The following is a 19,911-nucleotide window of genomic DNA, read 5'->3' on the forward strand; positions in this document are numbered from 1 at the left end:
TGGAAACAGTACACTGCTGGAATTATAGAACATCTTCTAAAAGTGCTGCCAGTGTTTGGATCTAGACCAAATCCTAAGTTACTGGTGTCTTAACAATCATTTGTGCAGCAGGGATACCAGAATCCTGAGCCCAGTGGTTGAGAGGCAGTCAAACGTTCTGCAAACTTAATGAAATTTTCTGACACCATTACAGGCTTGAATGATGACAGATTTTTGGCAGAAGAATAATTTTGTAAGGGATTACATAAGCAAAGAATACTGAAATTGGGTGATCACTGAACATGCTTCCCTGGTGGGAAACCTTGTGGTATCAAAAATGTAACATTTTTCAAGATGAATTTTCGGCTTACAAAGGTCATCCTTGCTGTTTGCTGCTTGTGACAGTTTATCTGCCTTCCTGCTTTGTTCTTAATTTGATGAGTAGGGTAGCCTCCTTTCTTTAAAAACTGCTTTCTAAAAAGGCAGTACAGATAGTGTATCAAGCTTTGGGGATTTGTCTGCTTGTGAACCTATTGCAAGCTCCTATTATTAGAGATGATAACCATTATATAAAATTTTAATTCCTGTTGGTCAGAAATATTTTAGTTTCCAGCATCTGTTTGAGGTAACTGCGTGTTCTTTCTGTTTAAGTTTTAAAAACTTCTTTCACTGAAGAGATTCCAGTGGGAAAAGCGTGATATTATTTAGAGACTAAAATCAAATGCCCTGACTGGTTTTTGACTGGTACTTCCACACCAGTGCAAGCAAAGTAAGCTGACTGTCTGCTTCTTTTAGCCGTTCAGGTTTCCTTCCAGTACCAAAGTGCCATCTGATCTTGTGCAGTAATGTAGAGTTCATTTTTCTCCTCTTTCTCATGAATACTGTAAAGCTGGTCTGCAGTGAAATTAATAGTCATTCCATGCCTTCTAAGATAATAGAGAGCAAGCAGTTTGAGTCACATCCTTCCATGGCATTTTGTAATATCACTTCAATTCTCCATTATTAAGCTAGAAGTAGTGGTTGTACTTAATTTTAGGGGTTTTGCAGTCACTCATATAAACACTGTTCTTCCGTTCTCATAACTCTCCCACAATGGGCTTGGTCTTATGCAATAAAAGGAAAGGAGGCAATGGTCAAGGTTTGCAAGTGGGACAGAAGGAAGGGAATGCTTGAGCACTGAACTGTTCTCCAGAGAGACTGTAGAATCTTCTCTTGGAAATTGATACCATCAGGGTTTTATTCGGGCAAGATGTGACCAGCTTCATGATTAGACTTGTGTGGAGGAGCAGGTTGAAGTCCAGAGGTCCTTCACAGCCTTTAAGCTTTTCATGGTACCTGTGCAAAGAAGAAAACTGCCATATTCTTCTGCCATTCTCTTCTTAAAGGCAGCCTTCCATGTGAAGTTTGTCCTTGCACCAAACTTTTTCTGATAGAACCACAGCTTCTTAACTCAATGGTAGTAAGTCTGAAATTTAGTACCTGTTCTTTCTGAATTTAATTTGCTTTGACAATCCTTTTTAAAAATGTTCAGCAGTGACATGCCAGAACTTTCTTAAATAAACTAGCTTTGAGAAGATGTTTAACTTAGGATACCAGTTAACTGTTCTTATTTTTCCACAAAACCAACGAACCTGTTTACTGACATGATGTACAACTTCTCCTTGTAGCTAAAAAACGTGACATCTATGACAGATACGGAAAAGAAGGCCTAATAAATGGAGGTGGAGGTATGTTGACAACCAGCAGTTCCCTGCTTTCTCTATTTTCTACAGCTTTCTTTTCAAGACAGCAATCTGGAAATGCCTGTACCAAGGCCTAAAATTCAGTCTTTTGAAAATTGAGATTACAATTGTTTTACAGTTTTTCTAGTTATTATAAAAGATATTACTGTTATCTGAAAACAGAGAATTATAAAAAGTAATGAAGTAATGTGTGTACTTAACTTGTATGATACCTGAAAGAGAAATTTTGGAAATTGTTCATATTTGTAGACTATTCAAGTACCCTATTGGCCTGAACTTTCATGTTAGTAAGATTGTGTGAAGGTAACTGAAACAGAACCTTTTTGTTGTAGGTGGAAATCATCACGATAATCCGTTTGATTTTGGATTTACATTCCGCAACCCAGATGATGTCTTTAGGGAGTTTTTTGGTGGAAGGGATCCCTTTTCATTTGACTTCTTCGGTAAGTGATCCACTGGTTTTAGTTACGTGTATCTAAGGTGTGGCTAAAACTTTATTCTTACAAAACAAATGTAGCTAATGTAGTTGTATTAGAAATAGCTCTGAAAATGAGGCAAACAACTGGTATTTTGTATTATATTTGAAATGTTTCTTTCATACCTGTTTCTTGGTTAACTTTATAGTACAGGACAGATATGGCTTGCCAATTCAGATTTGGTTTGCCAAAGCATAAAATGATGACTGCAGTGTCTCTTAAGTTGGAAGGAAGTAATATTCAACAGAAAAAGTGCATACTGGAATTTCCTCTCGAGAATTTGAGCAGGTTAACTTTGTTGGATTTCTCTCTTTTGATCTGTAAATAAATTCAAAGATAAGACTTTGAGAGCCTCTGAACTGGACAGGTTAACTATAACTGTTAGACCTTAACTCTCAGTGTGAACTTGTGTCATAGCAGGACTGATTTTCTTCTGTCGGAATAAGAGCAGTTACGTACATAATCTAGACACTCTCCCAAATTCATGTCACTTGTTTGCTTGGGGTGTAGAGCCCCTAAAGACTCAGACGAAATATTTCTTGAGGCCTGGATTCTTCATTTAGGAAGCATTCATTAAAGGAAGCAATATGGGATAAAAGTTGTCAAAGTAATCTTTTTACCCTCATGCTGAAGGTCTTCTGACTTGTGACGTTGCTTGTTCTAGTGAAGGTCTTTTCAGAGGTGCTGGAATTCTTACACAATCTCTCTGTGTATGTTCTGCTCAGCAAAATGCTGACCTGTAAAGCAGAACAGATTGTGTGTTCAGTATTTACTGTGAGAAAGTTCCATGCTGAAAACTGCAAGAAGTGTACTTGAAAAACAAAGCTTTCTTCCTGTTCAGTATGTAGATATTGATTAATCTCTATAATAATGTATGTAAATGTTTCAATATTTTTAAAAGTAATTTATTATCCTTGGCAGCATTAAGGGATAATTCAACTCAGATTTTAATTATATCTTTCTCTGGTTTGCTATTTCAGGATCATCAGCTGCTAGATGACTAATGAAGGATTAGAAAAGGGGTTGAAGGGCTAGAGGTTGAATGCAACAGAATGCTAGTTGATGAATTAGATGAGTATCTAGAAGAAGAATTTGGTAGAAGATAAGCTGGTGAATTTGGACAATTGGATCCAGTGGGAAATAGCTGGAAGTAGGAAAGGGCAGTTTGGAGGAGGCATCTAGCAAAGTACTGATGAGTGAAATGGGGTCTGAAGCGGGTAGATGCAACTTCTTCGCTGCCTGCAGTGGAATAAGGATTTTAAGAAGTACTAGACAAGGGTTTCAGTTTAGATGAGTGATCTCAGAACTGGTTAGGACACATCTGGAGTACTGAGTCCACTTCTGGGCTCCCCAGTAAACGAAACAGAGCTACTGGATAGAGTCCAGTGAAAGGCCACTAAGATAATTACAGGACTGGAGCTTCTCTGACCTGAAGAACAGGTTGAGAGAATTGCTGGAATTGTTCAGTACAGAGGAAGCTCAGGGTGAGAGTCTCATCAGGGGATTGGGAAGGGAGTGGCGAGATGAGAGGCAGTGACCACAAATGGAAGCACAGGAGACTGTGGTTGAACCTAAGGTAGCTCAACTGTACTGTGAGGGTAACAATGTTGGAGCAGGTTGTCCAGAGAGGTGGTGGAATCTCCACGTTTGGAGATAGTCAGAAGGCATCTGGAGTGGTCCTGGAAATCCCACTGTAGCTGATCCTGTTTGAGCAGGGGATTGGATCAGATGAACTCTAGAGGTCCCTGTTAAACTCAGTTGTTTTGGGATTGAGTGGTAGAAAACCTGGAAAAATCTGAGCAAAATGTTCAGTAGGAAGCTGGTGTGGAGGAGCTGAGAGTGTTCAGTTCTTTTGTTTATTTTTTCATTTAAAATAAAATCCAAATAGTTGATTCTAAATCAAATATCTCTGTAGTAAATTGCATAGATGAGACATGTTCTAGCTACCAGTGGGACACTGACATAGGCTCTGTTTGGTTTTGATTGTATTTACTTCATCAGCACTAGCAGAAGCTTTAACTTGCTGTCTCTGAAAATGTCAGTATTCATGATTAACCTTAAAGCCATGAAGTTTAGTTCTGCTGTTAAATAAATGATGGGCTTAAAGAAAGCTGAGGCCTTACCTTTTGGCTTCCTTAGAAGGGAGGCTGTACAGCACAGTGCACAGAGCTATCCAGCTTATCAAGTGGAGGTACCACTGCTGCCAGTGTTTTCATGGGATACTGCAACTGCAGTAGCCCCTCCTGTAGAGGCAGTGATATGTCTTGCCTTGGGGCATCAGTGGACTTAACATTCCTCTGCAGTCTCCCCCTGCTTAACGCCAGATTTATTTATTTATTCAAAAGCAGGTTATCTACTTCATGTGTTGATGACTCTTATTGTCGGCTCTAAGATAAGAGTACTGAGCACTGGCTCTGCTTCTTGCCACGGTTCTGGCAGTGTCAGCAGTGTTTCATGCACTCTGATTAATGAAAACTAATCGTTCCTAAGCTGCCTCTCTACTTTATGTGGATGGTTGCAGTGTCAGTGACCAGAGTCCTAAAACCCTCTATTAAGCTTTGGATTTTGAGCATAAGCTCTTGACATTTTTCTAGTCAGAAGGCTTCAAAGTGAGCACTTTTTTTTTTCCCCAAGATGCTTAAGACATTCTCTAACATGGGTAATTGTGACTCCAAACGATTTTTTCGGACAGATTTTTATAAAAAGTATTTGCAGTGGTCTTTGCACATACGTTAATGTTTAAGATAGTACAACGTAAAAATGTGTGCTTTGAGCTGAATGTAGTGCATTTTAGAATGCCAAAAGCAAGCATGTATAGTGTGAATATTTGTATTGGTGAACTAGAGCCCTTTGTAGATTTTGCTGTGTTGAAACACTAGTGGAACAGTTCTGTCCTGAATAATAAGCTAAATTATCTTCTAAAAATGAGGAGTTTTCAACTTGGTGATGAGTTTTCTGTAGAACTAGTAACTTCTTAAGGAGCTACTCAGGTTATAATTGATATTCTAAGCAACTAAATAAGGACTGAGGTCATGTTTTCTAAAAATGTGCACTGGTGGAATCAAAGATGAAATTGAATAAATACTTTAAAACATTTGTACTTTTTATACAGTTTGAAGTGGCACATAGTGAAGCCCACAGAATGCAGGTGGGACTCTCTATATCCTGATTGTCATTGAGTATGTAAAGAGCAGCATTCATATGCATAATTCCTGTAAATTTATGGATGTGAAGAATTTCTAAAATTGTGCTATGAATCGAGTATGTTCAACGCCACTGAGCTATACTGCACTGTTATTGCAGTTACAGAAAGTTTTCTTTATAAACAGAGGCATCTTTATTCATCTGTAGAAAATGACAGAATGTATGAAGACCTCTTGGTGATTTTAAACTGCTGAGTCCCCTCAGACTTTTCCAGTGAAAATCTGTAATACTGTTGGAGACAGCTCTGAAAACTTCAAAATGGAGCAAAGTTAATGTTACGTGCTGCGTGTTGCACTGGAGACAGTCACAGGTTTTTTGCTGTTTTTTTCAGGCAAATCCTTTGTATTAGTAGGGGTACATGAAGGCAAGTGCTTTTAAAAGCTTGATCTGATACTATGACAGATGGTTAATTCTTACTCTTTGAGAGTTTTGGCCTTGCTTTTTGTGACATGGTCACAGCTGAGTGTGTACTCCTGGTGAGCTCTCCTAGGATTAGTATTTAGCCTCTGACCTACAACTGGGTGGTGATTCTTACGACAGGAAGAAAAGTTGGTGCTTCCTAGGCAGCACTGCACTTTGCATTGCGAAGTAGTGCCTTGGTATAGCAGTGTCTGGTGACCTGGTGTTCAGTCTGTCCCATACACTTCTGGCTCTCTGACTGTTCTTTGACATTGTAACTCACTGTTTGCTCTTAATGTAGGGATTGGTTTCTCATTTCAGTATACTGAAACTTTTATACTTAAATTATATCCTACTCGATTTATATATAGTGCTTGCCTTGATATGGTTTATTTGTGTTCCATGTAGTGTTTTTGTTTGTATTTTACTTGTAAACTTTTCAAAGACCTTCTTCTGTACTTTAACAGTTCACAGGAGGGAAGGATTCCAGTGTTAACCACTGGTAGTGGAGGTGTATTGATGAAAGACTGCTGCTTCAGGCTGAGGAACAGAAATTGATGTGTTTTGGTGTAGGCTGGGCTCTGTTTCTGGGCTGTTAAAGAATTGACTTGGTTTTGTTTTAGAGGCTTTTCGGAGTCTCACTTCAAGAGTGGGTTCTGTGTTGGAAGGTGTTTACCAGTGAGGAGTTACTTTGAAAGATGGAGTTGGTCTAACAAGATCCTAGCATTACCCAACAAAAACTCCTTAGGGAGTTGTCCTGGGGTGATGTTATGGAGCCGCTTTATTCCTTACCCGTCCGCTCAGTGCCCGAGGACGCTGTGCCTTTAAGACGGGCCCGGGGCGGCGCCGGAGCCGGGAGCCGCGGGGGCGTTGAGCGGCTCAGCCCGGGGGCTCCCGGCTCTGGGCAGGGCTGGGGAGGGATCGCGCCGGGAGCGCTGGGCTGCTTTTTGGCTTCCTTTGTGTTCCAGCTAGCTGGGAAAAGGTTCTGTTGGGTTTGTGGTTTTTTCTTGTTCTTTTTTCCCCTTTCTTTCCCCTTGCCTCACTGCCTCCCTTCCCTCCTCGCCGGTCCGGGGAGCCTGCGGGGGTGGCCCCGGCTGGCCCAAGCCCACGTGTCTGTTCCCTCTCTGGGAATTCGTTGTATTTTGAGGGGGTTTTTTTATCCTGTTCTACCCTGTTTTGTTCGTGTGTTAATAAACAGTTTGATTTCTTTTTCCCACTTTCACTCCTTGTGACCCATTTGTCTCACTGACTGAGGAAAAGGGGAGGAACACTCATTCCGGAGTGTTTCCTCCTGAAGTTTTGTCTCAAAAACCGAGACAGGAGTTAATTCATTTTTTTGTAGACTTGAAGCTGCATACACACCCTAAACCATCTCAGCTGTCACCAGGTGTATCTATGATGCCTGAGTAATTTGTGTGTGGGCTAGAAACTACAACTCGGGGCCTAGAGCAGACCAGGATTGTCCAGCAGCAGTGTCTACAAGCTTGACAGGACGTTTCAGGGCATTTCAAACTGTTTTAAGTGCCTGTATGTCTAGTTAAATGAATCCCACAAGGAACCAGGCTTTTCCCTCTGGTAGAATGTGTTACTAATGTGACATGATAAATTGCTCCTGGTGAATGCCCTCTCTAGACTTTGATGTCCAAGAGAAGTCTGTCTGTGGAGTATCCTTAAACATTGTAGTCTTGACAGTTTAGCTGTGGTTCCTAAACATTTTAGTTTTCTCAACATACATTTGGAGATGGTAATATATAAATGACTTAAAGGTTTTTCTCAGATTGTCAAGTAGAATTCATGATGTACTTTAATCTAAATTTAATACCAGATAATGCATATTAACCCATATGCATTCTATGGAGTTTTTCCTTGAGAATTCTGGTTACCTGGTTTATGTGATATTTAAAAATCTATACTCTTGGAAATGAAAGGTAAAATCAAACAACACTTTTATACAGCTAGTTAGATATAAATATTTGTCACAGAAAATGTCAACTAGCTAGTTATCTGGTATGTAGCTCGGTTCCATCAAAGGACAGATTTACTTTAGATTGACTACTGTAATATTGATTACATAAAAAGAAGCAGGACTCTTCTGGAAAAGTACAGTGAGTTGCTTCTAGTATCCAGGCAAAAGAGACTTAACCTGACAAGGAAGAGGAAATTTTATGTGCAGTAATCATTGCAAACTCCACATGATACGTGTTTTAGAACGTTTTTCCTGAATGGGGCAGCTTCATTACTTGTCTCAAGGACAGAAAGTTGTCTTGCTGTGGCAAAAGATTCACATAAGAATCAGATCATGCTTTTAATTCACATGCTATCCCATTTCTGATAATTGATTGTTTAAATGTTCTAATGCAGAATGTATTTGTTAGTAAAATGGGTTATTAAAACTGAAAATGGAGGTGGCTTTCAGTTAAAGCTGTCTTGAGCAGCAGTGTTGTCTTGGTAATTAATCTTTTTGTTGACGTAAATTTGCAGCTTTTGGTGCAATTTATGAAGTGCTCACAGATTTGCATGTGCATTCATTGCTTTGGTATGAAGGTACAGTTTTATTTCACCACCAGTCTTAGATCAGAATTATCCACTGAATGGTCCAAATCTCACTAGGAATTTTTCAGAAATAACTTGATAGGTTCAAAGAGGGATTTTTGAAACACAGGAATTGTCTCACCCAGACAGCATTATCACATAGGAGTAGGTAGTGCTGTGGCTCCATGGCCGAACTAATACATAGTTTCTCCTGCTGAAAGGGAGGAGGCCTTGCTCCAAATTTTCATGTTTATCTTAAAACTTTAATGTTTGTCTAATGTCCCATTAGATAGATTGAGAAACTGTTTGATAGCACACTAACCAAAGTCTGTCTTGAGAATCCCAAGCCAGTTCAGGTTATTAGCCCCCAAGAAAATGGTTTGATTTGGTTTTCTTGGACAGCTAGCTGATTAAATTGGTCAGAGGACAAATGCTGAACATAGCCTAAGGAGAGCAGGTCATACAGAGGTAATGGAAGTTACGTGCATTTTTGAGGTGTGCCTGAACATTTGAGCATTCATTTAATAAATATGAAGTGCTGATTACTGTATTCCAGCATCTTTGTAATTACCATATAGATGGTGTTCAAAGGTGATATTTTAAGTCTTCTTTTCTAGAAAATAATTAATCCCAAGATCTCTGCTGTATACCATTAGAAGGACTTCCAAATGCTTCTTCTGCTGGTAATTTATTAAATAAGTGAGGCAAACATCTGTTTGACATCTAATTTATGAAAGTGAGCAATTACAAAGACTGTGCTGAAACATTAGGCAGGTGGAGTAACAGTGCTTGCAACAACATTCTTGGTGTCTCCTCTGAGTAAGGGGCATCAACATTGTGCTTATTTTGTAAGGAAGAAAGTATTTCCATGCAAAAGTGCTTACAGGTTTCTGTGGCCCATCCAGTTCTGTATGTTTTTTTAGTGCCTGAGTGCTCTCCAGCTGTAGCATGAGGTTGTGTTTACTGCAATTTTGCATCTTTGAAGCTTTTTTTTTCAAATAGGAGACAAGATAGAAAACAGCTGCTCCAAGAATTCTGTTGTATTGTAGGTATCATATTTGTAGCCCTTTGCATAAACGCGTTTTTCAGACCTGCATTTGAGACTCTCTTCTGGCAGGATGTATAAAGTCATTACAGGATGCTTTTGATATAAAGAAAGGATGGGGCAGGCAGCCTTTGCTTACTGTAGCAATGCTGGATGCCACTGGGTGTGGCCTTGCCCTTCTGCAGGGGCTGAACAGCATCCTTTATCCTTTCTCCATTACCCTGTGCCGCCCTCCTGTGCCACCCTCCTGCATCCGTAATGCGAGCAGTCGGCTCAGGTGTCCTGTTTTGGCAGAGGCAGTAGTGAGGCTCTGGTGGCAGAGAATAAAGGAAAGAAGGGTCACTGGTTGGGGAGGTGGTCCCAGCCAGTGGGGCCTGAGCAGTGATCCTGCTTGGACAGGGTAATTCCCGTTGCACACTATCCCTAAAAGATTATCGACATCTCTGACTGTGACAGTGCATGGCAGAGCATTTGCTGACAGCTCACCATTTATCTCAACGCCTCTGATTTTTGGAGGTGAATGATGGCATTGCTGTGGAACGTGCTCAACACTCAGCAAAAACATTGTTCTGTGACTGAAAGCATCTTCCTGTGCTGCCTTTGACTCTTGGGCACTTTGGCTGCTGCCTGCCTTGTAACCAGCACAGTTGCTTTTACGGCCACATGGGAAACTGTAGCAAAGAATTGATGTGGCTGAACTTTCTTTTGTCTGGAGATGCTCTTTTCCGCATATCAATTCCTGATCTAGTTCCCCAAGCAAAGGCCAGGATACAAGGGCCTTGGTAGAAGTGACTGCCGTAGGAAATGTGTCACTTGTAGATTATCTTGCATTGTGATTTCAGCTAATGCCTTAGATTGCTATAATGAATTTCATTAATTTAAACTGCATTATGGTACACTTCAAATTGTGGGGTTTGCCTCCTTTTACCCCTTCCCCGTTGTATGGTGCTTTTCTGGCCATTTTTTTTCAGAAACACCAGTCTTGCCAGTGCTGAATCAGATTGGCTCATGGGTGCAACAGAAAGCAACAACTCAGTGTTCTTTTGGATCAGTGAATTAGTGCAACTTGCTATTTGGTTCCATGATCACAAGGCAGGAAAGGAAAACAATCACATCTTTTAAGTAGTATTCTGCCATGAGCTGAAAGAGAGAAAATCCTGTATCTGTGTTGCACCTGGGGACTCCTCAGAGTGAAGAGATCATGGCCTGCCTTATTTTGAACTGCAGGGAGATATTTATTACAGTAGTTGTTGTTATTTGACCTGTTTAGAGGTGAAATTCTTTTCCTGTGACTACAGAAAAGCAAGGTAATATTCCATGGTTTGCAGGGAGCAGGTTTAATGTTTTGCCCAGAGGAAAAAGACAGCTGTTGCATTTGAATTAGCAAAGATTTTTCTAAAGAAAGTAAATTTTCTTGGAAACATTACCTCTAATGCAATTATTTTCAGACAGGTTTGTTAGTGTACAGTCTTTTGTATTGCTGGGGGTTTTGTGTTCCAATCTCCACATTGGCTTTTTGGCTTCTGTAACTTCAGTCTTCCTACCTAGTAACAGCAAGAGTCCTGAAGACCTTCATTTTGTCTGGTGTTTTGGTAATGGGCAAAGAACATGTGTTCTTTGCTTAAGCGTTTGCCTTTTTCCAAAAAGTTTCATGTCATCTGCTGTTGTTGATAGATAAGTCTGTCTCACTGGCTTTCTTGATGTTTCTCACCTTTTGTTTTTCCTCGTCTGCTGTTTTGACAGCACCGCAAATTCTGCATTAGGAGTGTAGTGCAACATTTTTCTTGAAACTAAATCTAGTACTCTGTCCTCCTATAAGCTTCTGGTAATACCTAGATTATAATATACAGAGTTTTATCTCCAAACAGTATTTACTAATACTCTTAAGTATCACTGGTTTAGCATTTTGGTTATCTGAAGCTTGGAAGTTGTATTCACATTTTTGAATTTTTTTTTCTTTTCTTTTTGCTGCTTAGTTTTCTTAATCTGATATGCTGCTCATATTCAGTAAAAAATGGACTGGAAATACCAAAATGACTATAATAAGAGGAATCATTTAAAAAAAAACCCAACACCCTGCATTTTAACTGTTTGGAAAAGGCCTTCTTTGTGAAAAGGTTATTGGGGATGGAAGGATTCTGCTAAAATAGACTTACAGGGCTGAAATGTTATTATTTTGCTGAGTTGTGCTATTAATCATCCTGATTTAGGGGGTAAAAGCATAAACAGGGTCTGAATAGCTGTGAGGTTGCTATATTAATGTGTATTTGGTGGTAGATACAAAAAATTATAGTGCAGCAGCCTCCTGCAGCCTTCTCTCAATGTTTTTTTGGTATTTTTTTTTTCTTCTGCCTGCTGTACTTGGCTGTCAAAATATTAAAGGAATAGTTTCTCTGAAAAGTCCTGCCCCTTTTTCTGTCTCTGCATAATTCATCTTGCTGAGCATTCTGCAGTGCAGTGCGGAAGAGTGGTTGGTTTGTCTTACTTGAGAGAATTACAGGAAGAGCACTGGAGGATTGTCCCCAGGGCTGCTGACAGCAATCACCTGACGTTTGAACACGTGCTGATACCAAGTGTTGACCTCTTCCTTTGCTGTGCAGGTTTATAAGGCATGGCAAGTCTTTATTAGATTTTGGTGTGGCAATAATCCACTGAGAAGCTGGGTTGATATCAGGGATCTCTAGGGGAGTCTATGATCTTCCCTTAAATAACTTTGTTTCTGCAGCTGTTGTGCTGGGGAGGAGAGATTGACTTGCAGAACAGGCTGATATGCTGTGGGAGATTAAAAACTCAAAGCTTACATGATAGGTTGTTTTGTTTTTATTCAAACTCCAGGTAACAAGAAAATTTGGATTATAAATAGAAAGCTTAACACTGGGAGTAATATAATATAGATCATTTGTACACGTGAGTGAATGACCTTCATAACTAACCTCTGAGTCATTCCTGTGAGAATAAATTGGACTACAAAACAATTAACTGCAGTGGTTGTACTTGCTGGTTGATATGCTAGACTGACGAAACTGGCCTTTTTTTAAATGGACATAGTGCTTGTTTTGGAAATTACAATAATTCCCGTATTTCCATGCTCAAGTGTTGGTTAACTTCAATGAAGGTACTAATAGGTCATCTTTATATTGCGGAAAACCTCCTTTACATGGAAAGAAAAGAAGCTGCAAAGCAAAAAGTGTGGGAGATAGAAAAAATCTTATCACTTGCTTGTCTATTGTATGTAAGATGAAAGTTTGGTCCTGTGTCTACTCACTAACTATGGAGGTTAGGAGAGGGGTAGGGTTATTTTTTAGCAGCTGCCCTCATTTAGCATAAATACATTGTGACGTTTCACATTTAAGTAATTGCACAAAAACCAGGTGGTAGCTTATATCTTTTTATTATCATATTGATTACTTAATGGTGCAGAATGCATATTGCATTAACTTGGTGATTGATCATAAATTAGCTTGGATTTTTGTGGAGGTACCAGAGGTGGAACAAATACTGCATTTCTGACCTTCTCTTTGTCAGTTGTAATTCTGAACAGTCAGGCAGTCACAAGTCTCTCCTTGCTTTATTACCTCTATTGCTGCTATCACCAGGTTCTGCATTTTTCACTAAAAGCTTATTCTGAGCAGTGTTTCAGACTGGTACCTTTCAATATTGAGTTTCTGTTTGCAAAACTTGGTAAAATCATTGGTGTACTCTACAACACTCATTCTGGGAGAGTTGTGATTGATGAAGAGAGTAGTTGTAGTTCCTAAACTTTTCTGGTTTTAATGAAGGTATTATGTTTTATGATTACAATTGTTTTCTGTTACTCTTTGTCTCAAGCGAATTAGAAAAAAGCATTTTTCTGGTAATTCTAGTAAATAAAGATTGCTTGTGTAGGTGCTGGTGTTGTACTCCATGGCCCGTTGTCCCCCCGCCACCCCTCTTTTCTTTTTGGAAAGAGACTATTGTCTTCCTGGTGGGAATGGAACAATAGCTGTTCTGAATGACACAACAGTGGAACTTGAATTTGAAATAGCATTTTATCCATGACCCCCTTTCTCTGTTTTTGCCCTCTTCCTCCTGCTTGGTACAGACCAAATGCCTCTTTGGGACAGTGTGTAAAGCTCCATACTTTTCTGCTAAATGTGCATCAGAATACATGTTTGGAGTATCTAATGTGGCAAGTGCTAAATTAAACACTTGGAACACTTTAGGATTATGAGTCATCAATCCCTGGCTGCTGTTCTTAGATTTCAATAATTAATACAACCTATCTGGAAGTTACTTTTCAGATCATGGTGATCCACAATAAATCTTGAATAGAAATAAGCTAGAAAGTTCAGGTACCTGTATGCAATATTTTCCATTAGGTTTACTAGTTTATAATGCTAAACAGATAAAATAAGGAAATCAACTACTTTTTATGAATAAAATTAATTTTAATTTTAGGTCCAGCAGCAAGCAGAATTTAGACCAGAAGGAGCATAGGAATTACCTTTGGAGGAGTCTTAGTTCAGTAGCCTCAAATATTTCAAAGGAAAAATCTTACCTGTAACAAAAATGTTTTGTTTTGGTTTGGTTTTTTTTACATAAAGAATCCCTAATGATTAAATACAGAATCACTCAATAATATTGACCTCTTAAATGTTGTCTTCTGTTTTGTAGAAGACCCTTTTGAGGACTTCTTCGGGGGCAGGCGGGGTCCAAGGGGAAGCAGAAACAGAGGTGGTGGATCATTCTTCTCTGCCTTTGGTGGATTCCCTGCTTTTGGAAGTGGTTTTTCTCCATTTGACACAGGTAAATACCACAACATTTAAGAATGCAATTTTGGCTCACAAAGGACTGCAGTATAATAAGATGGCTTCTCCATTCAGGAAATTCTGGGACTGTTTGTATTTTTTTAAATTGAGCTGCTCTCTGTAAGGTGTAAATGTAAATAAAGCTATAGTTACAGTATTTGGGCTACCTGAAAGTTCATATAAAGTGAACAGATCTCTAAGAAGTAGAACTTTGTTTTCTTTATTTTGGTGCTGCAGTTTCTTTGTAGCTTTAGAATTCTTTTGTTCTGTTTGCTTTTAGGAGTGCGATGGCTTTTATTACAGGTCCTGAAAAACATGTGCCTTAACTCCATGGTGCTACTTAGTCAGTTTGAGTGCTGATGTGTATCCTGGAGGCTGCTGGGAGTTGCTGGCAGAGTGCTGGGATTCTGGGTATTGGTTGGGATGTTACTGATGCAGGACTTGTTCTGTCTGCCAGCTCAGGGCATCCCAACATCTGCACTAAAGCTGGTGATCAGATTCGTTACAGTTGCTGGCTTTCCCCTGAGTGCAGAGAATGGATAAAGGTTGAGTTCAGCTGACAGGCTTGAATGCCTTTTCAGGGGAGGAGTTGACAAATGGTTTTTGGGCAGTGTTGTGCATTTGGAACTTGAACTGTGGGTCCATATGTGAGAAATGGATGGGGCTGGAGCCATGGTTTTATTCTCACGCTGGTGTTCAGTGCCATTTAGTCACTGATGCTGTGTGATGCAACCAGCTGAGGGCTTCCTGAAGGTAGGATGTAGTCTGAATGGATGATAAATGTGGATTCCACAGTCATGCAGAATTACATTTTTAGTCAAATGCCTTCTTTTTCAATAGGTTTTACTTCGTTTGGCTCACTGGGACATGGAGGCCTTACTTCATCGTTCTCCTCCACGTCATTTGGTGGCAGTGGGATGGGAAACTTCAAATCAGTATCAACCTCAACTAAAATAGTTAATGGCAGAAAAATTACTACAAAGAGGTAAGTGATATAAATATATTTATATGAAACTATATGTAGAGACTTACGTACCTATAATTACATGCATATAAATGTACTATATCTTTGTACACATACATACAGTGATATATGTAGGTACATTTTTTTTACTTTTGTTGTTGTGTTCATCATATTACTTGGATTTCTCTGAATGCTTAAACACATTTTGAAGTATTTTATTGGGTTCTGTGTCTCTTCTTGGCATTATTGAGTTAATTAGTGCTGTAGCTGAAGCTTTTTTAGGCATCAGAACCTCCTGTGTAGTTCTGCACCTCTTATTATGGTCCTTGACTACTGTCGGCCCAGTCAGCTTGAACTTCTGGAAGGAAAGTGCTTGGTGTCTACTGATTGTGAAGCTTTTAACTGGGAATCAGGAAGACTCTTAGTTTTGCAGACATAATGAAAGAATTTTACCTAATGTCTGCTTAGTGTGCTTTCCTAGGCAGTGTTTGAGTGAAGTCTTTCTAGTAATTTTCTTCTGTCTGTTAAGTGAAATAAGCAACTGAAGCCTGCTTTGGAGAAAAATGTGCCTGTTTTTTGGAAAGTGAATTTTCAAGTCCTGTACACAGTGTACCCTCTCTCCATTTCATACTTACAATCATTGCATTTGGGAAACCCGAGTCTTAGTTAGCTATAGAATAACCTACATGGAATATTATGATCAATATAGGGGTACTGAACAAGTAGTTAAATGTAATTTCAATACTTAATAAAAAATTATGGAAAAGCAAGGGAGGATGAATTATTTTGTTAACTTGTGTCCCATACTTGTAAGTGTAAGGTTCTTCTGTGACCTGTTGTACTGGAGAGCTCCTATCATCTTGACCACTTAAACACAGTCTCCGGTGTGGTCAGATTTCAGAAAAATCATGTCACATGCTAGTGTGGTCAGATTTCAGAATAATCTGAAAACTCAAAAGCTCTTTAATCTCTTTTCAGTCAGGGATACTTGAATTTTGTAACACACATGCTGGTCATAAAGTTGGTGTATAGTAGGTCTACAAATTACTTGCTCTGATCAAACTTAAAGTGGATTAAAGACTGTCTCGTGTGCCTTACATCATGAGAAACTGTGATTGGATCTAAAATATCAAACGTTTAACAAACGGGTAGGGACTAAATGCAATGTCAAGATTGTGCAGTTGATCTGTCAAGGCATTTAGGCCTAGATAACAGTGTGTAGTGTGAGCACAACTGTGACAATGTATGAGGTGACAGCTGTTAACTGTGAACTCTACATCCTGGAGGATTCCAGCTTCCAGAAGGCAATGTTCCTGAGTAAGCAGTGGGGAAATGCAGATGGTTACTGGTGACAGCTCTGGCGCTGGTAAATACCAAAGCTTGCCAAGTACAGTTGCATTAAGCAGGTGGTGCTCCCTTACAGTTCGTTATCTAAGCCGAGGTCTGGTGTGTGTTTAAAACTGCCTGCAGTGCTCTAAAATGGCTCATGGTGTTTTTATCCTGCAGGATTATTGAGAATGGACAAGAGAGAGTAGAAGTTGAAGAAGATGGCCAGTTAAGGTCGCTAACAATAAATGGTAAGGAGCAGCTGCTACGCTTGGATAACAAGTAATTCAACGCACGCATTTAACAGAAATTTTAAGCTATAACAGCCACCATTTGAGGATTGACAGGAACATTTTTTGAAGATTTCAAATGATTTCAACTTTCTGTATATCCGTACTCAATCTTAAGTAGTATAAGTAGCTCACAGAAGCTCATATTTGTCATAGACTTTTGAGTTAATTGTTGGGACCACATCAATTGGACCATTTTTTGTCCTTAAAATTGTTGTAAACTTCTGTATGCACTTTTCTTTTCTTATCTGTGATCAAGGTGAACCATGATCCTTCAGTAGTGCTAGGGCGAGATGTACACTAACACTAGCATGAATCTTGCTTTTTCCAGTTTGAAATGTGAGCCAATTAGTAGTTTAAGTCTGCTGTGAAGTTAACAGTTCCAGGATAACCTTTTTAATAATTTCAACTTTTTTTTTTTTTTAATGTTTAGTAGTGAACAATGTTAATACATTTCTGGTAATGCATTTCTGGTTTAAATAAATTAAGGATGTTTTCTAGTTGTGCATGAATGCAGACAACTTTAGTAAGTTTTGACAAATGTTTAAATGTGTAATGTAAGCAAAAGATAAACAAAAGTGAAGCCAGTGAGCTGAGTCTTTTGTCATTTGCTAAAAAAAAATTCAAAATGAATAAATGCTGATGTTTGTGGTGCATTCTTTCATGAATGGCATTTGTAACCTTCCTGTGTCTGTGTGTGATTTGGGCAACTTGGGAAAACGGTGCTTTTTTTTTTTTTTTCTCCTTACCATCTTTTTCTTCGATCTTAAGGATGAGGGCCTTTTTTTCTTTGCAGATGTTTTCTTCAGTGTGACTGAAAACATGATTTTTAATTTCATTTCTAAACCGGTATTTGAAGTACCTATTTTTAAGGAGCATTCAGAGGCTGACGCTCTAACTCCATCTTTTGCCCTAATATGTAATTATTTTAGGTCTAGGCCTGAAGCAACTCTATTTTAAAAAGTTTCCTAAAGTTTTAAATTCTGAGATTGAGATTTGCTTCAAAAAATAATCTGTAGTAAATATAAATATACATTTAATAAATTTATTTATTTAACATTTAATAATTACAAAAAGACTTTCAGAATTATGAGGTTTTTTGGCTATTTTGAGAACAAATAATAATTGCTTTGAAGATTTGGACAAAATTATTAGGAATTATGATATCTTACTCTTATTTTTAGTCCTCAAGAAAAAATTGAAAGATGGATTAATGTCCTTTGCTAAATTAATGGAGTGAAGTAAAGTGTTCATTTGTAGCTAAGACCAGATTTTCAAAGTCTAGGGAAAAGATGAGTTGGTTTTGGTGTGTTACAGAGAAAGCATGCAGGTAACTAACTAATGGTGTATGTTAACACCTGCCAGGGTCTGGCTAGTTCCATGCATAAATCATGGATCTGCAGTTTTCATCTGTGCACCAGCTTTGAACATCTGGCCTTCACAAAACTCTTCAGAGTGGCTTAGTGTTTTAAAAAAAAAAAAAAGCATGGTGTTTTCGAATGATCACCTAATGCCTTCTTGCTGAACACCATCTGCTTTGTACTAACAAATGTGTTGATTATTAAATACATTGAAAAGATATGCTCTTGTTTTTAATGCAGGAAAACCATTTCAACTTAAGCCAAACCAAGCTAACAAACTGCTACAACAGAATTTGTATTTGCAGTAAAGTTAGTATATTGTACTTTTGTCCCTCTACCATTAATGCTAATTTGATAGAACTGAAAAAAATAACATGTAGAAGAAAAAATAAATACATACTTTGGTTTTGGGACTAAAACAGTTATGTACCTTTTCAAGTTCTTTGCAGAGTTCCTGTCACTTCAGTGTTGTGTTTTTGATGTAGAAGCACAAACTTAGTTTAGAACTAAACAGTGTTTTCTTGTTAATGCTGTTCTTCCCCCTCCCCATGTATGTTACTTCTTGATGCAGATAACTAAACATGAAATTTATTTCAAAATTTGGCTTTGTTGTGATGTCTTGAGTTATTAAAAATGTTTATTTATATTTATAGGATGCACTGTGCTCCTTTAAATTATGTAAATTGTAAAAAGTGCTTTAAAATTGATTAACCAAGTCAAATAAAATTAGGACAATCTGGAGTTGAGTTTGAATGCCTTCCTGTGGATACCCATAGGTTTTATATTAAAATGCCAAACTTCGCCTTCTAGTTTTATTCCAGGTCATCATTTTCAACATTTCAATTACCTTGCATAGGTTAAGAACACAATTAAGGTGGCAAATCTGTACCAGCATGCTTATCTTCTTACCTAGAAAAGTGTGGTCCTTCTCACAGTGTTACACACAAACAAGTCACTCCAGGGTTCTATAGTGAAATTTTTTAACACTAAATGTGCTCAAGATCCAGTGTTTTGGATAGTTTCTGTTCTGCCTTCAGGTCCCTCAAGCTGCTTGTCAGAGTTGGCCAAAATGCAGCATTAAAATCGCAGTGCTGCACTTCCTTGGTAGAAAGAGAAACTGGCAAAACACAAGGAAGGAGTCAGCAGAAGGCCGAATTTGGCAGTAGATTCCTGCAGGAGTGAGATACCCACACACCCGTGTTTCCATAGGCTGGTGGTTCAACTGGATATGTGGTCTTAGTCCATCTATATCATTGGATTGGCAGTTCCAGATGTAAAACACTGTCATCATTTACTTGACCTAAACCTAATAGTCTCAATCTCGTTCAGTGTGTTTTTTTGAAATAACACCACATCCAACATTTTTTTGGGATGCAACTTCTTGCATCCACCTTCATTTTTAAAACACAAAATAAATTCACATTCCATGTTACATTCAGAATTTCTTCTGCTGAATTTATTTTCTCCTGAAAACCTACTTGTTAGGTTGCTTTGAAAAAAAAACTTTATGTTGTTCCTTTCTAATATATAATTTCCATGGATGTACGTGACCTGTTCACTAGAAGTGATACATCATCAAGGGCAGCAAGTTTCCTTAAACTTCAATTTTGGCCAAAACAGTACAAAATAATAACAGAAAAGATTCTTGATAGCAAATGCTAGGCATCAAATGTACACTGGGATGAGGCAACTTTCAAAACCAGGTGCTGTTGGATTAAAAGTGCTATCTTTTCATACATGAGGGATTAATTTTCAATGTTTAGGGACACCATCCCATTTAAATTAAGCTTCCCCAGTGGTTTGGAA

At 38.6% G+C, this 19,911-nt stretch overlaps 1 protein-coding gene across 2 annotated transcripts in view; it reads left to right on the forward strand.

Moving 5' to 3' along the window:
* Nucleotides 1-19,911, forward strand: part of DNAJB6 (DnaJ heat shock protein family (Hsp40) member B6) — a 62,281-nt gene that overhangs the window by 11,034 nt on the left and 31,336 nt on the right. For both annotated transcript variants that reach the window (XM_039569059.1, XM_039569062.1), the window contains exons 4-8: nucleotides 1,647-1,706; nucleotides 2,054-2,164; nucleotides 14,031-14,162; nucleotides 15,005-15,149; nucleotides 16,635-16,705. In XM_039569059.1, coding sequence (XP_039424993.1) covers nucleotides 1,647-1,706; nucleotides 2,054-2,164; nucleotides 14,031-14,162; nucleotides 15,005-15,149; nucleotides 16,635-16,705 — 519 coding nt within the window. The remainder of the gene's footprint in view (nucleotides 1-1,646; nucleotides 1,707-2,053; nucleotides 2,165-14,030; nucleotides 14,163-15,004; nucleotides 15,150-16,634; nucleotides 16,706-19,911) is intronic.

Source organism: Corvus cornix, chromosome 2 (assembly GCF_000738735.6).
Source record: "Corvus cornix cornix isolate S_Up_H32 chromosome 2, ASM73873v5, whole genome shotgun sequence".
Lineage (NCBI taxonomy): Eukaryota > Metazoa > Chordata > Aves > Passeriformes > Corvidae > Corvus > Corvus cornix.